Source organism: Uloborus diversus, unplaced genomic scaffold, assembly GCF_026930045.1.
Source record: "Uloborus diversus isolate 005 unplaced genomic scaffold, Udiv.v.3.1 scaffold_399, whole genome shotgun sequence".
Lineage (NCBI taxonomy): Eukaryota > Metazoa > Arthropoda > Arachnida > Araneae > Uloboridae > Uloborus > Uloborus diversus.
This window is the reverse complement of record NW_026558570.1, coordinates 6,720-27,212: the sequence shown is the minus strand read 5'-3', so window position 1 is coordinate 27,212 and position 20,493 is coordinate 6,720. Positions and strand designations below refer to the sequence as shown.

The following is a 20,493-nucleotide window of genomic DNA, read 5'->3' as shown; positions in this document are numbered from 1 at the left end:
GAAACTGGTTTTTGCCGTTCCAGTGGTAGAAACTGGTTATGACCGGTAAAAACCGGCAGAAACTGGCCAAAACTTAAAAGCATCTTTAATAACTCAAGTGATTGCTAAATGATATTCGTTTAAGTAAACTAAAAAATTAAACTTCATTTCATCATTTGAAAAAATAAAATCCTATGCTAATGCCCTTGATTTAGTTTGAGAAGGGAACTTTTCAATTGCAGATGCTCGTCATGTTTGGGTTAATCTAACAAAGGACAAAAATCAGATGGGTTCCTAGGCAAGAGGAGTGACATACAGAACTAAAAACAATAAATTACTGATTGTAATTTGCTCGCTTTATACGCTCCATCTAAATTGTTTGTGATCGAAATTATCATGTGCTTCAAGACGAAAGGACCAGAATTTTACTTGCCGATATTAACATAGATTTTGTACCTAATGTCACAGCTTTGCGAACCAAATTGGCCCTATTTCTCGAAACTTATTTTTCCAGTTGAATTTCTCCCACTACCCAGTTACTATATGGTGGACCGGTTAAAAAAAATAAAAATACAATAGATGAAAGTTTCACGAACATTGCTTGTTCCTTCATGCATTGCCTGCTAGCTCTTCTGTTTCAGGAACATTCTAAAGTTTCTCATTTGTACATATTAGATTGAGAAACTGTTTAGATTTTAGAAACCACCTTTTCTAAGAAACAACTGCAGGGTCCAAACAGTGTAACATTTGATTTTAAATTGTGGTAATATCGTAATTAAATTGTGCTTTGGTTAATAATTTTTTTTCCATGCACTTCCTATTGCATGTCAATAATTTAATTTTTTTTTTCCATTTTGTGAATTTTTGCCAGTTTCTGCCGCAAATGTGGCAGAAAGTGGTTTTTGCCATGCCGGTTTTAACCGGTTTCTACCAGTGGTTTTGACCGCCTCGGCAGAAACTTGCCAACCCTGATCCAAAGTAAAAAGCCTTAAAACACCTATTGCACTATTAATATGAGTTGGGAGTTATAAAATGAATATCACCGGTAATAATCATTTTCCTATTATTCAATAGACTAACGCTGTAAAACAAACTTCTAACACCATCCCATTTGTGAGGGGAAAAGAGCGAGTCTTTCGACAACACAAACGTCGTGTGTTAGATCGCGGAGTGCAAGTGGCGAAGAGACGAAGTCCAGATTCTTTTTATCTTCCACCTAATTACCATATCATTCACTAAAGTCACGTAAGACCAGATGCCGACGCCCACTACACGTGGATAATGCGATTGGCTCGAGTCAGCAATGACGAGATAAGCCACTCCTTGTGGAGTGGCACGATCGTCTGCTACGATCAACGCCCGCTGTTGCTAGGATATCCACCAGTCACATGGTTTGGTTTACGAGCAGCAAAAGGGTTGCCATAGTTTGGTCTTTTCTTATTATTAGTCTATGTATTAAACATATTAGGCGGTGAGAAGCAATGGGATGTGAGTGGCAAAATTAAAAATTTGGACGTAACCAGTACACATGGTAGTGTGAACGTCTCCTCTGTCTTGGGGGCAAAAGGTAGTACTAGTAGCCCTGGTAGTTGCTGCTGTACAGCATGATTTAGGAAAAAATTTCAATGAAAGCCTCCCTAGGACGTTATCTTTCGACGCGTTTTGCTCAAAAACTTGAAAATGTCCACTTATTGTTTGACCACGGATTGTATGTAATTTGGCAATCTGCCAAGTAAAGACGATTCCATCTGAATGAATCTAGCAGGGGGGAAGGGAAAATAACGATGAGATTTTTATGCACGCGTTTCATAATGTCACTAGTGCCTTATTCATTTATTGCATTCTCAAAAATAAAATAAGGGGAAACAAAAGTAGTTACCATGGAAACAACAAAAAGAAAATAAAACATTTTCATTTCGTTCAGGAACGTAAAAGCAAAATGGTGAGCTCAAAACTTTGTTGTGAATAAATAAATCAATTCATTTTTGCCGTGAGAATATAGATCGAATGTACTTTAGATTTAAAAAATGTTGCTGCGAGCAAATTTTCATTTTTACAAAACTAAGGTCAAATTATTGAGAGGCAAAAGTGCACATCTAAAACAAACCAACTAACATCCCTGTAAACTAATAGATAGGTCCATTTCCGCCTATAAACCGGATATTAGCCTTTCCATGTAATCGATGGTCAAACAGCACATCCCTTTGCTTCTGGCTGCCTCATATGATATTACTAAACTAGCTGCGTGCCCGGCGTTGCACGGCCTACCTAAAAAATGAAAGCCGATAGAAAGATGCGCCAAAGTACATCATTTGCATACCTGCCAAGACGTCCGGATTTCCCGGAAGTTTTACGGATTTTTATTTCCTTTTCCGGTTTTCCGGTTATGAGCAAAATCTTCCGGATTTTTCACGTTTTGTAGGAAAAAAATTGTATCTCGCCAATTTTGGCGCTAACGATTCTTTTGTGGAACATTTTAGGCCAAGTAGCCAAGGAAAGGTTGCCGTAGGAGAATGGCAGAAGAAGTGAGGCAAGATTATGACGTCACGGAGTGATACAGCACATGACTTCATCGGGATCCAATCAAAGCAAGCGTCGCGCTTGGCAACTAGGGGCTCAATTTCGGCGCCGATTATCTTCTCGTTCTCTTCAATTCGAGCTGTTTGTGCTTTGTTCTTTTTTTAAAATGAGTACCAAATGTTATTTCCAAACTTTTAAAGAAAGCAATAAAAGTAATATTTACTAAACGAAAGTAAGTTCAATTGATATGAAATTCATAACTAATATATTGTTAAATAAAAAGAGGCTAGAGGTTCTGTTTGATTTTTATTTTGCCTTAAAATCTTGTGGATAAAAATAAAAAAATCTTCCGGATTTTTTTTCTCGGAGGTTGGCAGGTATGCATTTGTGACGTATAAAGACCACGGCTTGTTTGAAAAATCGGATATTTTAAAAAATTAATTAAAAAATAACTGTTGGGAAAATAAAATTATTTTCTGGGTCCTTGTTTTTTTTTTTTTTTTTTTTTGTTTTTTGTTTTTTTTTTTTGCTTGTTCTATCAATTTCTGGTGACTAAAAGTAGTACTCTTGTTTGAATTAAAACAATCCCCATTATCAAAATCTTCTCACCAAGATTTATATCAGTGGGAAGTGTTTGCCAAGATTGTTTATATTACACGAAAACAGGAAAATTCACATTCTAAATCAGTACTATGCAAACTAATAATAAATTGCATGTAAATCACTCATTTACTTTACGACGTGAAATAAAACTTAAATGCTTCATTTATTGTATTTGTTATGATTCCCTAAAGTATTTTAGGTCGAATACTCCTGAAAGAAACATTACTTAATTATTTGAATTGAGGAAAGCCTCAAAAAATCACGCACGAAACAACGACAATATGAAACGTTAAATTAGCAATCGACGGAAAGTTGAGATGAAGCACTGAATAATAATTTGAATGGAGGAAAGCCTTCGAAAAATAGGGATTTTATTTTGAAATCTAAGAGTCATAATTAATAATTTTTAATTGATATCTCCGCTAATTATTATCGGAGAATTATGTTAAATAGCCAAACATGAAGACGGGGAGGATTACGAATCCATCGATACCTGGTTCGATGGTCAGTTCACTGTCGTTCGGGAGAAGAAGCTTGGACATAGATAGATAGATAGATACTCAGATTTTATATGTATAAGATATATAGTTAAAAGCATTTGTCAGGTCTAAAAATTTAAAAAATATCTATTAAGGTGTTTTCAATACGTGAAAGTTTGTGCTCTTATGAAACACGAAGCAATTGCTTGACGTATCTCAGTTTTTAAAAACTTTCTAGTGTCTTAACTCCTTCCTTCCCCCTGGCTCTCGTGAAAATGGCGGTTTCGTGGGTGCAATATTGACGCGACGAAACGAATAAATCCAATTCATTTCTTTTGCCCGGATTACGTTTTATTCCTCTTTTTACGCACCAGATGAAAGCAAGATGTAATTGCAGAGATGCAGGAAGGAAATTCGGAACTACTGTCCAGATTGTGACGTTGGCCTCTGTATCTCATGCTTTAAAATTTACCACACAAGAAAAATTTGCTAATCTTTACTTATATGACGCAAAAGATTAATAGAATTCTCTTTTAATGTTTAAAAGACATATTCCTTAAATTTTCGTTGCTTTCTTGGTTGGCCTTTCATCTTAATATATAAAAATCTTCTGTGCGGACGTTTGTCAAAATAAGGCTTTTAAACGGCTGGATCGATTTTGATCAAATTTTTTTGTGTGTAATTCAGTTGTGGCAAGCATGGTTTCGAAGCGCGATGGATATAATCGGAAACGTTTTTGTTAATTAATTAATTAATTTAAACATTGGATGGCTGTATCTCCCGAATGATTAATATTTATTTTAATCCATTATTGAGCGAGAACTGAAATAAATATTTAACCCGTTGCCAAAGGACAATAAGAAAGCCAGTTCTGCTTTTTGTAATGAAATTTCCTACTGTGATATGTCAGTTGAGAATGGATAAAACATAGAGAGAGAGAGAGAAACCTTCATTTCTTGAAAGCAACGATTTTAGGTCTAGAGATATATTTTAAAGTAAAGTACTGGTAAAGTAAAGTTCACGCAAAACGTGTGCTCTGTCGTCGTAGTTGAACCATGTGACCGGATCGGTGATTTAGGTTTTCCTAACGCAAATGATCGGAAAGTACCGTCCCCAGCAACATTTGTTTCTCGGCTCAAATCCATCTGAGTTTTGTCACCAATGTCAAGAATACTTTACTATTAAACTGATTAGTTTGATAATCCTTAAAGGAAAAGATGATGGAATTTAAAGACGAAACAAATTTTATTTTCGTCCAGATAAGTTACAACAGGGTAGTTCTGTACACAGAAGTATTTGAAGTTTTAAAAGTTTTCGTTCAAAAGATCGGAGTGCTAATCGGTCGGAGTTGGCTTCGCTCACTGATCCGCTGGGTTACAGTAACGTGGTGACTTTGGCTCTAAAAAATAGAGTTGCTTGATCATTTGTTTACATTTTAAAGCTACTGTTAATGTAATTTATTGTATTTTTTTTGTTTATTTGGCGAAATATTTCGAATTGCAATGAATTGTTTTTGGTTTTTTAAAGAGTGTTTCGTCACTTTAATTGAAGAATGTTTATTTTACATCGGAGGGGGGGGGGGGTGATTTTCGCTTATGCAGAGAAATGTTTTTACCTTTATCATTTTTTTAAACGATATCCTTTCAATTGTTTTATTCTTTTTCATATGGGGGATGTTGCAGCGGGATTTCCCGTTTATTCTGGATGAGTAGTTTTTTACACTTATTATCTGAGGACGCTTCTTATCCTTTGAGTATGGCTGTAGGAACAAACCATCAAGTACGGGAGAAAAAATAGTTAATAAACAACTGCTCAGTGGGCATTAGATGAAATCAAGTAGCAATAAATATACGCATTCTGACACCAAGCAGCTTAAAACCTTTTCTTTTTACTTATTTTTTTCAACAAAACGGTTCATAAACTTGATAGTTTATTGAAGTTTTTTAACTTTTCAATTTACAAAGTTTGAACAGAACAACGTCTGTCAGGTCCTCTAGTTAAACTTTAAATAAAAAATTTATTTTCAATCTAAAAATATTGAAAGTTAAAAATTGAGTGCACATGTTGTTCGTACACTCATTTTTATATAATTTTCTTAAATGAGATAAAATAAGACACTTTTCTTCAAAATTATACGATTGTCGAGGGGTTAAACGTTAACTATGATTCGAGTCATGTACAAATTGGTTTATCTTTGTGGATGTTAAAAAAAGTTTTCTAGTTGACAGATATTTTGAATGATTAGAATTGTTCGACTTACCAAGTGTCCGCTGTGTTACATGGGGGACAGTCTCTGCCCTATGCCGCAGAGGATGAATTGTTTCGGTTCTAAAGATGTATTGTTTCCAGACTGGCCCCTTCGAGACTGCCCACCATGTGATTGTAACCCAGACTGCTTCGGCCCTCTGCCAGCCAGAGATGTTTCCCGATTCTAAACTGGGGGAGGACTTCATGAAACTGTTCCTCTTCTACCACGACCAGACAGGTATGTGCTCCTTCACAAGTCGTTTTTTGATTCAGTTTTTGTCTCTACGCTCCTTCAAAACGCCTCCAATACTCCTGCATTCGGGAGCTTTTTTTCGAAGCTGCCTCCAAACCCTTTGCTGCTATATATATAAAATTTCGATTTGTGGAAGTTCAATATATGGACGTTCGACTGTGTTTTCAAAATAAATACAGGGCCCAATACAGGCTGGTTTTGCTACCGTTTTTCGGTACCTCCACAAAAATCTTGTTTTGAAATCAGTACTTTCACAAAAATCAAGTAATAAAATTAGTAGCTTCATAAAAACATCAAAAATTTCAAAAATTCACATTTTAAAATATAAAATTTGTTTATCTGTTTAAAACAAAATTTACTCATAAAATTCTAAGCTGGTTTATATGAACAATCGCTTAAATAGAAACCTTTTTGTAGTATTTTAACTCATTTTTAGCTGTTTCTCGCCAAAGTGTATTTATGCAATAGTATCGCAATCTTTCAACATCTGTTTTGGGAAACCGTTTTTCTCATAATTTCCTATTTTGTACACAGTACATAGCCCATTAAGCTGAAATTTCGATGATATTTTTTGTACTTCTTAGGTTTTTAGTTCCCCCCCCCCCCCCCAAAAAAAAACGAAACCTGTTAAAAATAATACTATATGACATTTACACTTTTGGAACTAAAATTTCACTTATTCTGCTTCTCTTTTACAAAAATGAGGATGCCTCTTTCTAAAATCTGACAAAAACAGTGCTAATGATAAAAAAAACTTTCACAAAAATAGAATGATGCAATACTTTCACAAAAATAGGTAGCGAGAAAAAAAGGCTGGATTGGCCCCTGAAATATCAACGTTAGAAATTACTGCTGGTCCACTGGTCCCAGACCAGTGAAACCTGCCTTGGACCACCATAAAAAAATAATTGGTGGTCCCCTAGGACCACCAACCGCTGTCTCTTTTTTATCACACTCTGCTAACAAAATTCAAAAGCATTAGCCTAGCCACAATGTTTAGCTATTTATTAGTCAAACTGTTGGTTGACTTCTTTTACAGTTAATTTTATTTTCAAAAGATTTATCTAATTTTAAATCACATATTTACATTTTGCTCACACTTGGATGGAAAAATATTGTCCTAAAACAAAGTAAAAATAGTCAAATTAAGTTCACAAATTTTTGGTAACCTATTTTAATTGTCGTTTAATGAAATTTGTTTTCAGACTGTATGCTTGACTGTTTAAGATTGCAGATTTGAATGTTTATTATCAATTGCCTATTAAAAAATTTTAAACATTTAAGTTATATTAAAAAATCCTCATCAGAAGAAAAGTGTTTTATACTGTTTATCGGTTTTGTGCATTGTTATTTAATATTAAGTGTTCACATTCACACATTGTTTTTTAATATTATGTTTATCAGGGTTGGGTTTTTTGCCGGCAAAAATAGGTATTTTTGCCGGGACAGTGGAAAAAACCATGGAAAAACTGGCAAAAATGGAAAAAACGGCAAAAACCTAATTGCAAATAAAGTAGCTTTATATTGTTAATCAAGAAATAGTGACAATATAATATAAATAATGCACTTTAATATTTTAGTTATGTCTCTCCATGTTACTTCTAATTTATAAGGTGAAAAATAAATTAAAAACAAATGTTGGGATTGCAAAACTTAAGATTTTAAATGTTTGCTAAAACAATTTTTTCAGAATGAGCCAACTTTTATTTCTTTTATTTTATAGTTGCATCTTGATTAAGTATACTTTATATAGATATTTAGTATTCTGTAAAAAATGCTATAATAAACAAGCTAATTACATTTTCATCGTAAGTTAATTATTCGTCTTAGATGTTACTAACTGAAATTTTATGTTAATGCTTAAAAATTCAAAAGTAAAAATGCTCCATAACTTTAAAAGTAAGTTAAACCTTCAATTTTTTAAAAACTATAAAAATAATTGAATTCAAATTTTATCAATCTTTTCATGCTTTTTACTTTTATATAAAAATGAAAAAAACTGTCCGTAAGTTGTTAACACAAAATCTATTTTTGCCACTTTGGCAAAAACTGGCAAAATCCTATTTTTGCCGGGCGGTAAAAACCGTGGTTTTTTCCACGGTTTTTTCCGCCCCCCGGCAAAAACTTGCCAACCCTGATGTTTACCATTTTTAACTTAATTCGCAATACAGTAATTTTGCAATTAAGTGCTTTATCAATGAGCTAAAACTTAATAAATGTAATCATCATAAAGCGTAATTTTTTGGTACAAACATATTTAGTGTTCAATTCAAAGCGGACCAGTGCCGTTGTTCGAGGACCAGTACATATTCACGTTGAATGGTCCAAGGGACCAGTAGGATTTTTTACTGATTTCTAACGCTGGATATTGTGATATATATCATGATGTATATCGGCGAACCTCTTGCTGAACGACCTCTGTGACCTCTGTTCCAGGGCACTGCGAGGTGCTGCAGCAGTTCCTGCTGGACGTGTCGGGCTCGGTGGTGAACGTGGAAGGGGCGGAGCTAGCTGAAGTGCTGACCCCCGCATTCGCCCATTTGCAGGCCAAGCTGGCGGGGGCGGGGCTCTTCGACCGCAACCTCTTCCTCTACATAGACACCCTCAACTACTTCGCGTCCTCCGAGACGCTCATCAAGGTACGTTTCCGTTGCCAGCGTTGCCACGCCACAGGGAGACCTGAAGATGCAGGGAAAACACAGAGAATTCAAAAATCAACAAGGGAAAATCCGGGGAATTTCGAAAATTTCCTCAAAAACCTGGAAGATGCAGGGAATGTTTTTTCCTTCTTAAATTAAAGTTACAAAAATCAATTCCCAAATATAGAGAGTACCCAAAGTAGAGCAACCTCTTCCTCTACATAGACACCCTCAACTACTTCGCGTCCTCCGAGACGCTCATCAAGGTACGTTTCCGTTGCCAGGGTTGCCACGCCACAGGGAAACCTGAAGACGCAGGGAAAACACAGGGAATTCAAAAATCAACAAGGGAAAATCCAGGGAATTTCGAAAATTTCCTCAAAAACCTGGAAGATGCAGGGAATGTTTTTTCCTTCTTAAATTTAAGTTACAAAAATCAATTCCCAAATATAGAGAGTACCCAAAGTAGAGCAACCTCTTCCTCTACATAGACACCCTCAACTACTTCGCGTCCTCCGAGACGCTCATCAAGGTACGTTTCCGTTGCCGGCGTTGCCACGCCACAAGGAGACCTGAAGATGCAGGGAAAACACAGGGAATTCAAAAATCAACAAGGGAAAATCCGGGGAATTTCGAAAATTTCCTCAAAAACCTGGAAGATGCAGGGAATGTTTTTTCCTTCTTAAATTAAAGTTACAAAAATCAATTCCCAAATATAGAGAGTACCCAAAGTAGAGCAACCTCTTCCTCAACATAGACACCCTCAACTACTTCGCGTCCTCCGAGACGCTCATCAAGGTACGTTTCCGTTGCCAGGGTTGCCACGCCACAGGGAAACCTGAAGACGCAGGGAAAACACAGGGAATTCAAAAATCAACAAGGGAAAATCCAGGGAATTTCGAAAATTTCCTCAAAAACCTGGAAGATGCAGGGAATGTTTTTTCCTTCTTAAATTAAAGTTACAAAAATCAATTCCCAAATATAGAGAGTACCCAAAGTAGAGCAACCTCTTCCTCTACATAGACACCCTCAACTACTTCGCGTCCTCCGAGACGCTCATCAAGGTACGTTTCCGTTGCCGGCGTTGCCACGCCACAAGGAGACCTGAAGATGCAGGGAAAACACAGGGAATTCAAAAATCAACAAGGGAAAATCCGGGGAATTTCGAAAATTTCCTCAAAAACCTGGAAGATGCAGGGAATGTTTTTTCCTTCTTAAATTAAAGTTACAAAAATCAATTCCCAAATATAGAGAGTACCCAAAGTAGAGCAACCTCTTCCTCAACATAGACACCCTCAACTACTTCGCGTCCTCCGAGACGCTCATCAAGGTACGTTTCCGTTGCCAGGGTTGCCACGCCACAGGGAAACCTGAAGACGCAGGGAAAACACAGGGACTTCAAAAATCAACAAGGGAAAATCCAGGGAATTTCGAAAATTTCCTCAAAAACCTGGAAGATGCAGGGAATGTTTTTTCCTTCTTAAATTAAAGTTACAAAAATCAATTCCCAAATATAGAGAGTACCCAAAGTAGAGCAACCTCTTCCTCTACATAGACACCCTCAACTACTTCGCGTCCTCCGAGACGCTCATCAAGGTACGTTTCCGTTGCCAGGGTTGCCACGCCACAGGGAAACCTGAAGACGCAGGGAAAACACAGGGAATTCAAAAATCAACAAGGGAAAATCCAGGGAATTTCGAAAATTTCCTCAAAAACCTGGAAGATACAGGGAATGTTTTTTCCTTCTTAAATTAAAGTTACAAAAATCAATTCCCAAATATAGAGAGTACCCAAAGTAGAGCAACCTCTTCCTCTACATAGACACCCTCAACTACTTCGCGTCCTCCGAGACGCTCATCAAGGTACGTTTCCGTTGCCAGGGTTGCCACGCCACAGGGAAACCTGAAGACGCAGGGAAAACATAGGGAATTCAAAAATCAACAAGGGAAAATCCAGGGAATTTCGAAAATTTCCTCAAAAACCTGGGAGATGCAGGGAATGTTTTTTCCTTCTTAAATTAAAGTTACAAAATCAATTCCCAAATATAGAGAGTACCCAAAGTAGAGCAACCTCTTCCTCTACATAGACACCCTCAACTACTTCGCGTCCTCCGAGACGCTCATCAAGGTACGTTTCCGTTGCCAGGGTTGCCACGCCACAGGGAAACCTGAAGACGCAGGGAAAACATAGGGAATTCAAAAATCAACAAGGGAAAATCCAGGGAATTTCGAAAATTTCCTCAAAAACCTGGAAGATGCAGGGAATGTTTTTTCCTTCTTAAATTAAAGTTACAAAAATCAATTCCCAAAAACTACCAAAAATTAAATAAATAGTAATAATTATAATGAGAATATTAATGAAGTTCAGAAATAAAGTAAAATAAAAAATGGTAATTTTGCTTAAGTTTTTTTTTTAAAGTAAATGTTAAAATATTTATCATAAAAATAGAATCTTGAATTTCATGATAATTTAGAGTGTATGAAATGAGTCGTCGATAATCATTGTTCTGGGTCACTTATACACTTTTAGGTCCATGGCTGAGAGAAGTTTTTTTTTTTTGAATAAAAAGATGAACATATTCAACCGCCATGCTATTAGTTCAGTTATTATGAATTCTTATTTATTTTCCCTTATTTATTTAGAAATTTGTGTTTCGTTTTTTACCCTGTGGTGAAATTATCAAGATATTAATGTTCTTTTCCAAATAATCAGTGCTCGCTCGTTTGTAATGTTTTATTTTCATACAGGGAAAACACAGGGAATTTTTTTTTCCAAAATTGAGTGGCAACCCTGATCGCCGACATTCATGAAAGCGGCAAGCAAATTAATGTCATCGCCTGCTTTTGTCACATGTGTAAATGCGGTGTATCCACAAAGCAGAATACTACTAAGATGCCTGAGCTGCAGAATAATTCTGTTCAAATGTGAGAGGAAAACTCAGACAAATATTCTGCAGAAATTCTACAGATTTCTGCGAAATTTCTGCAGAAAATCTGCAGCAGCTGTAGATTTTCCAAATCAAGATAAAATTTTGCACAAATTCTGCAGATTTCTTTAAACTAGAAAAAAAATCTAAAATTCTCGGAAGTTACGATAATTTGACGGAAAGCTCACAAAAAATGTGGAATTTGCATAGTCATCTGCAGGGACTTTAGATTTACTTCAAACTTAAAGAAATCTGCAGAATTTGTGCAAAGTGCTCTCTCGAGTCGGAAGATATTTATAGAAAATAGGCAGTTCCTGCAGATTTTCTGCAGAAATTTTATTTTCTAAATCTGAAAATGTTCTGATTTCTCTAGCGCTTTTGGATCCCCTTTCCCTTATTTTTCAAAATCAACCTTCATCCATTGCAATTTCCTCCATAAACATATGTTTTGGAAACATGCCAATATTGAAACATGTCCATTGTTGAAAATTGTGTGTCTTGTTTGAGATTTAATCCTTTTGCATCCTCAAAATATTTCAATTATTTAGAATGTTTTGAAGTGTTTTATTATTTGCATCCCTAACTCGACTCATTTTATTTACTATTTCAGTAATTTATTTAATCACTAACATTATTTTTATTTCTCCTTCATGCTATGCAAAATTAACCAAAAAAACGTGGTTCGACACCTAGTTTCGGATTTTCATAAAATTTTGTATCTTTGTTTCTTTCTATTCATTTTAGAAAGCATATAAAATATTTTTGGAGAATCTCAATTGGTTTAAGTTCCACAGAAATGCATAGCATCAGTAAAGTTTTAAGAACTGAAAGAAAAAAAAAAGTATGAAACAATTTTGATTTAGGGTTTCTGATTTGTGGAAAAGCTCACGTTTGTTGCTTATGTATAGCTTGAAGTACTTGCAGAACAATTTTGGTCAAATGGTTTTACGTTGCAGAACATCGTCAAGTATTCTGCTTTGGGGCGGTGTATATCATGTGGTATGGTTGAAACTAAATCTCACCCAAACAACGTGATGCATTTAGCAGAGTGTGAAATTAGAGTTTGTGAATCAGTATGACTGAGGACAAAAAGTGTAGTAAGCATCAATTATTCAGTAAATTACCGCCCATTAGCCAGGGCTAAAGCAGAAATACATGAAATACACCACCAGCTCAGTCATTTCCAGCCGAGGACTGCAGTTTCGTGCTCATTGGCACTCATCGGCCCGGCATAGGAAAGTGACTGAGCTGGAGATGGAAAACCTCTTGAGGAAGCCAAGAGTGCCAAACAAACTGGTAGCTAACATAGAATTAGCAGACCGGATGAGTGACCGAAGCAATGGTTCGGTTCAACTCGAAGATTGAACGCGAGGCAAGGTATATTCAGTAAATTCAGTAAATTGCCGGGCTGATGAGTGCTAATAAGCTCGAAACTGCAGTCCTCGGCTGGAAATGACTGAGCTGGCGGTGTATTTCACGTATTTCTGCTTTAGCCCCGGCTAATGGGCGGTAATTTACTGAATATAAAACCCATTGTTGCAAATTTTGTTGCCTTGCAGCAGTAATGTTAAAAGTAATTGCAATGAAAATTTTGAATCAAGGCTTCTCTGAAGCAGGCATGAAATTAGCAAGCGTAAATCCTAGAGAGGAACAAGAATTAAATTTTAGTGCCAGCTGCTTAAAGTTTTAGGCACGTATATAGGTTTTTTCCTTTTTAGTACGGAGCATTTATATGAAAAAATAACGCAAAGTTTTGTGATGGTGAACTTATTCTATTTCTGAAATACGTTTACACTGAAAAGAAGAAAATAACAGAACTTTTTAAAATATACCAAGCACTTTTCATAATGCACTCGAAAGGACAAAACAACTTTTCTGAGTCAGAAAGGACAATTTAAGAATTCCTGTAGTTTTCGAAAATTCAAAGAAAATGACACCACAAACTAAGAAAAGTGGGGTTCTAGTCATTTCAAACCAAACTTTCCCAATAAGAATATTTTGCATGTTTCAACACTCAAAGTAATGATTGAAAGTAATGATAAGAAACTCTCTTCATGTCTTGAGCCGCACTTTTCTTCGTTTGTAGTGTCATTTTCTTGGAATTTTCAAAATCGACAGGAATTCTTAAATTGTCCTTTCTGACCCAGAAAAGTTATTCTGTCCTTTTGAGTGCATTATGAAAAGTGCTTTGATGGGTTTTTTAAAAAAATTCTGTTATTTCTTTTTGAGTATTTGCTTTATTTTCCCATGGTATTTGGCATTTGTACATCTTGTATTAGATATTTGTTCAATTTACTCTCATAATTAAAATCAAAGTTTATATGACATAGAATTGTCTTAGTACTACAAATGTTTCATAAAACATGTGGACACTGTGATAGGGTATACGCCCAAAATGTCGTGGCCAAAATGTCACGACCAAAATTTCGCCGGTCAAAATTGTCGCCAGGCCAAAATGTCGCCAGTGTTAGATTTTTAATTTAAACTTTCACAAAAAGTGAAAGAATCACTTAGTTTGAAAAAAAAATCATTAAAAATACGTTTTTGCATCATGCAGAATCAATCCTTTTTCGACGTAAACATTGCATCACGTTGTGACATCATTAGTGCGATGGGTCACGATAACTCAGTCAAATGAATGAACTTTTGGGTGAACCGAGTCACCAGTTCATTGTATCTTATAACCGAGAGTTTTTTTTTTAGATTGAGTTACTTTTTGATTGGCAACATATCTTTAACTTTCTTGCATTGGCAACACATCTTGTGTCTTGCATATTCTTAATTCGAAAGCCATGTGAAGACTTTAAATACTTTGAGCGATCTTTTTCGCTCTCTCTCTCACCTATCGTAGCCGTCATGTGTTGCACGTAGTAATTTGCCGTAATTCCGTGATGTCTGCCAGTGCTCTTTACTCCTGGCGGGTCGTAATACAACGTGATGTCAATTTTAAAGTTATAAAACGCCTTTAGGCCTATTTTGTGTGTTACGGTAATGCCTTATATTCTATGGAACCAGCATGTTCGTAAATTGAATGTTTCTTTGTATCATAGCGGCTGATATATATATTTATTTTTCAAAATGCTTTTTTAAATATCAATGAAGATGTTGTTCAACAACTTGAGAAATCTTTTGAAGATAATAAATACAGATTTTCCTTGAGGAAAAATGCTCCACGTGTTTTTTATTTTCTTCAACTTCCGGCTGTGGACATGTTTTGCAGGTTCGCTTCTACTGGCGGTGTAGTCAGTCTAATTTCACTACACTTAATGCTCACATTATCATTGAATTGGAGTGAAAGGATGTCGTGTGATTCACGCATCAACTCGTTTTCTTTATTTTTAAATGCTGTCCCTTTTCCGCGCCGAAACAGGTGTGAGTGCATAACTTTATATTTCACTGCTATCGTAGTCTGCATGAAAGATTGAAGGACTTTTATCCCCCCCGCAGGCGCTTCTACAGCACAGCCTGCCTCGAGAGCTGCGCAACGGCAAGGCCTACCAACAGAGCCTGCTGGGGCTGCCCCTGGGGGTCTCCTGCCTGCCCCCCTCAGAGGTGGAGCCCTTCGAGTTCTTCCGCGAGCCCGGAAGAAGCTCCACGCAAGACCACGCCATCACGGAAGAACGACTCTCACTGGTGAGTGCTTCTCATTCAGGGTGGTAACCCAGGGTTTGTACGTGATACCATTGATGAATGATATCACCTATTAACTTTAATACTTCTTGCAAAGTTAGTGAAAGAACTAACATTTCATCTACTTTCTGTGAATAACTGATGAAGAGACTTCTTTAAAAATAACTAAAATTTATTAACACGTTAGAAAAAGTAAATATAATTGTATAAACTTAACTGAAGCCAAAGGTAAAAAAAGATTAATTAAATATGACTAGCAAGTTAAGCTCATCCTAATACGGCTCGCTAATCTATTACTATGATCAGCCGAGCAATACGAGCTCCACCCTAGCTACCTTTTACAGGACGGACATCACCGAACGAGTCTTAAAAAAGAGAGAGCGAATCTCAACTCCGTTCGCTGTTAAATAGCCTGTCCTCGTCATTATTCACATCAATGCCCTCACGTCCACGCAGCCAATGAGGATGCTCCGAGTGGCAGAGACGCCTCCCTGCTAGGCCAATGGCGGGAGTCCGTTACGTCACGCGCCCGATCCGACAGCTCGCTTCCGATTCGCTCCGATCGTTTAGTCCGAACGAGCATCGGTTGATTATCGTGAAGTTCAGTTACATGGGCAAAAGTGTAGAGATGTTTGTAGAAATTCTATCTCTAGCAGTACGCTCCTTCAAAACTCCTCCGATATCCTTTCGATTGATTTATTGTTTTTCATATGGGGGACGTTGCAGCGGGATTTCCCGTTTGTTCTAGCTGGGTAGTTAGTTTTTTTTACACTTAATATCTGAGGACGATTTTTATCCTTTGAGTATGACCGAAGGAACAAACCATACAATCTATGAAGATCTTTTAAGTACGCGAGAAAAAATAGTTAATAAAACAACAGCTCAGTGGGCATCGGATAAATCAAGTTGTAATAAATACACGCATTCTGACACCAAGCATCTTAAAAACATTTTCTTTTTACATATTTTTTCAACAAAACGGTTCAAGCACTTGAGAGTTTATTGAAATATTTTAACTTTTCAATTTACAAAACTTGAACAGAACAACCTCTGTCGGGTCCTCTAGTTTATGTATAAATACACAAAAAAGATATAAAAACATACAAACAGAATTAATTGAAGTAAAGGTTCTTTTCTTGTCAAAGAATTAACTGGTAAAACTTTGCCTTGACGTTAACATGCAAAGCAGTAAATATGTCTTCTTGAAGTTCTTACTGAGACTTAAATTCACACTTTTCCCTCTCACCAATCGATTCACATCGGTTCAGCTCCGACAGGTGGTACGACGCCCATGGTAACTTTTTATAGAAAAAACTTGAAATGTGATCACACTGTTATTTACATTACATTTCATCGTAAATTATGTGACATGAAGCAAATCCATGAGATAAATTACTTCAAAATTATTTTTATAAACTAGTAACTTTAATTCTACTAAATTTTTGATTTAATTTTGATTTTTAAAAGTTTTTTTTTTTCAATTTAAATAAATCTGAGTTTTATTTAGCGTATATAAAACAATTTCACTATTTAATCTTAAACGTTACTAGTTTAGTTTATTATAATATCATACTAATTACCCCACATGCATCAATTCATATACATCCAAACTAGGGACACCTGTATTTAAGGGACAAAATGTTCAGTCCCTCTAATGTTCCTAATTGAGAGGTTCTACTGTATCTGCCTTTGCTCGTTTATGAACTATTTCCAGGGTTCGTACGCTCCTTCAAAACTCCTCCAATACTCCTTCATTCAGGAAATTTTTTGGAAGGGCCCTTCAAACTCCTTCATTTTGGTTTCAACACCTTCAAAACTCCTTCTTTTTTTAGTTCAAGACTACATAGTTTTCCTCTATGACAGCAACTTAAAATACTTCGATCGACAACTTAACGTCGTCGCAAGGGCGAAGATATATGTACGATTTCGATGTAGTAATTTCATATATTTTTTTCAAAGATGTGATTTACAAATTGACCATAGAAGTCGTAAAAGTTGAAGGCGAAAACTTTAGTAGACAACTAAGACATTTCAAAAGTGAAGTAAAACATGCGTAAATAGTGCTTGGCTATTTTTTCAAGTGTGTTGTGGTTATTGCTTTTCCCTCCACCAAACTCTCAGCAGCAAAAGTCAGTTTGTCTAATTATTATTTAAACTAGCTGCGTTGCCCGGCTTTGCCCGGTCTACCTTGAAAAAACCATTGTGTCAAGTGAAGTATATTCAATAACTAGGATTAAATAAAAGCAAAAAAAACCATCATGCAAAATTTCCACGCCAAACAATGACGACAGGTACTAAAATACTTTGAAGAAATTAAAATAAAATGAGAAAGATGGATTTAAAAGGCGTAACCATGGAAACACAAAATAAAATAAGTTTCAGAATTGAAAATGAGAAAGATGAAAATAAACAATGGATTCAAAAAGCGTTACCGTGGAAACGCAAAATAAAATGGTTAAAAATTTGAATAGAAAAGAGATTTTTAAATTTCCTTTAATTCGCTTGTAACTTTTTTTCTAATGGAGATAGAGGGTTAAACTTTCGACCTTAGGTCGAGTTATATCTAGAGTAAAAAAAGCAGCTCTTTCCAATGGAGTCAAAACGAAAAGTGTGGGACAGTTCCTTCACTTTTTACTGATGGATTTAATGAAGAAAGTAGTGCCTAAATTTCAACTAAGCCTAAAAAAATTCGAGCTAAAAACGCAAATAACTCCCGCCGTAATTAAGTTAGGGTGTTGAAACAAATTAAGTAGAACCCGGAAAATTCTACTCTTTCCAACGATATATAATATTAATATATGCAAGTACCTTTTCACCTCCATATTCGAGAATGTATGAAAATTGGGCCTAAATTGGAATAAAAAAAAGAACTATTTATCGAATTGTTTTCGAACTGGTCTCTAAACCTTCTCAGGACTTAAAGGAACAAACTGTGAAAATTTCAGCAAAATCGGCCGGGTAGTTCTCGAGTTTTGAGAGTTCAAATGCACGGACGCTTTTTGGAGACTTCATTTTATTCTATGTAGAGATATTACAAAATACTTACAATGTACTATATTAAGTGATTGTGTTAAAAAAAAACAATTGTGTAGTAAATCGCAGTTATGATATTGTAAAAAGGGTCATCCACATCCACAAGTGATGTCATGCCTCGAGAGGGAGACGGGTCCATGAAATTGTGACAAGGGGAAGAGAGATCGTGACAAAAAGTGACATCACACAGTTAATATAATAATATGACTTATGACAAGAGGAGTAGTAAGCCGAAGTGTGACACTTTGTGACAAATTTAAAGGGAGTCAAATATGTTGAGAAAAACGTGCGACATCATTTAAGGACAGCCCATTAGTACTCCTTCAAAATCCCGTCTTACTCCTCCAAAACTCCTTCATTTTATTTCTGAAATTGAGTACGAACCCTGTAGTCCTAAAAACTGCGATAACAACTACGAAGTTGCCTGATGGTAGGACAAAATTTACAAAATAGGGAAATGTTTTTTAAGGAAATAGTTTTAGCCGAAGAAAGTTAAAAAGATTGTGTCTGTTCTAGCCCCTGGTGACCATTGCCAGGACTGTTCACCGACTCTTCGACAAAATCCTGCGCAAGTCCATCGAGACGAGAGAGATGCTGTTGCACTGGCTGGGAAACTGTTTGGATGCCAATGCAGGTGGGTGCCCGTAGGGTAGTCTTTCACCTAAGAAACTATTTAATATTTATCTGTTAAAAGGAATTATTATACAGGGTGTTTTGTTTGAACCTGCAAGACCTTTATTTTGGCGACCGTTAGTCCTAGATATATACTTCCAATTGCAAAAATGTTCAAAATCAAATGAAGGGTTAAGATGTGGAAAGTTTGAAGTAAAACTAAAAATGAGTCAAAAATTCATAATTTAACTTTTTATACGGGCCCCAGGTCCCCTAACTTATGTTTAGGGATATAATCTTCATTGAAAATTAACTCCAACACAAAAAGTTTGAAATTTGTACGACCAATATTCACCGAGATATGAAACGCAGCGTTTTGCGACTTGTACCACTTTTCACTCTCCGTCAGTAACACCTTTTGGGGGGAAATATAACGGTTACCAAGTGTTTAAAATTATATGTATTAGAGAGTGTGGTTTTTCAAATTGTTCGAGGTTTTGTAGTGTGTTTTTGCACGCCACAGCATAAAATTTGCATTTAGTTTTGAAAGCAGTGAAAATTATAAATATCTTTTTTTTTCTTGGAGTACCTGTCATTCTTCTAAAAGGGCGATAAGTTCCAATCTCATCTTCTAAATGGTCCCTTAAACCTTGAAATTGGCATATCTCCTTGAGTTTTGGTCGCACAAATGTCAAGTTTTTCGTGTCAGTACAGTAAAACCTGTAAAGTTGATCACCCTTGTAAGTTGACCACCTGGCTAAGTTGACCGCTTTTTTCAGGCACAGAATTGGCCCTTATCAGATAAACAGATAAACCAACCTCTGCTAGTTGACCACCTGTTTAAGTTGACCACTTAAGTAGTGCACCGCAAGTGGTCAACTTACACAGGTTTCACTGTAATAGTTTTCACTGGAGATTATTTCTCTAAATATTAGTTAGGGGACCTAGGGTCCATATAAAAAGTTAAATTTCATATTTTTTGACTGAATTTTAATTTTGCTTCAAACTTTCAATATCTTAATCCTGCATCTGATTTTGAACATCTTTGCGATTGGAGGTATGCATCTAGGACTAGCGGTTGCGAAAATAGAGGCTTTGCAGGTTAAACGGAACAGGCTGTCCGTTCTCTGTTCTATTTATACGGATTTTTTTCCCCCCCAGGTCGTGCAAAAATCTGGAACAGCCAGCTGCCAGAGGTTTACGCCTCTCTCCATGCTTCTGATGGCTTCTTTGTGAACCTGTCTGCTGTGCTGCTGCTGCTTTGCAAGCCCTTTGCAGAGCCCAGGTCCCCCAAGCTCTTCAAGGTGGACCCCCTCTACTCTGCTGCACCCCTCTCCACCCCAGACAAGCGAAACGGGGTGCACATCAAGAGTGAGCCCTTCGCCTTCTCTTGTTTGTTGGTTAAACATTAGCATGCTTGCCGAAACTCTTCTGTTTTTTACGATTTTCTCCCGTTTTCGAAGTTTTTTTCAGTCAATCATCAAAAAGTTTGAGTTTTTTCTCAATAGATAGTGCCCTTTTCTTGTCTACCATTGTCAGGGAATAAGATTTTTTTCCAATTTATAACTCATT

General features: G+C 36.3%; 1 protein-coding gene across 1 annotated transcript in view; it reads left to right on the top strand.

Moving 5' to 3' along the window:
• Window positions 1-20,292, top strand: part of LOC129233416 (ubiquitin conjugation factor E4 A-like) — a gene marked incomplete at its 3' end in the record, with an annotated part of 51,976 nt that extends 31,684 nt beyond the window's left edge. The window contains exons 5-9 of the mRNA XM_054867446.1: window positions 5,931-6,066; window positions 8,518-8,720; window positions 15,094-15,279; window positions 18,826-18,943; window positions 20,083-20,292. Coding sequence (XP_054723421.1) covers window positions 5,931-6,066; window positions 8,518-8,720; window positions 15,094-15,279; window positions 18,826-18,943; window positions 20,083-20,292 — 853 coding nt within the window. The remainder of the gene's footprint in view (window positions 1-5,930; window positions 6,067-8,517; window positions 8,721-15,093; window positions 15,280-18,825; window positions 18,944-20,082) is intronic.
• Between the last annotated feature and the right edge of the window lie 201 nt (window positions 20,293-20,493).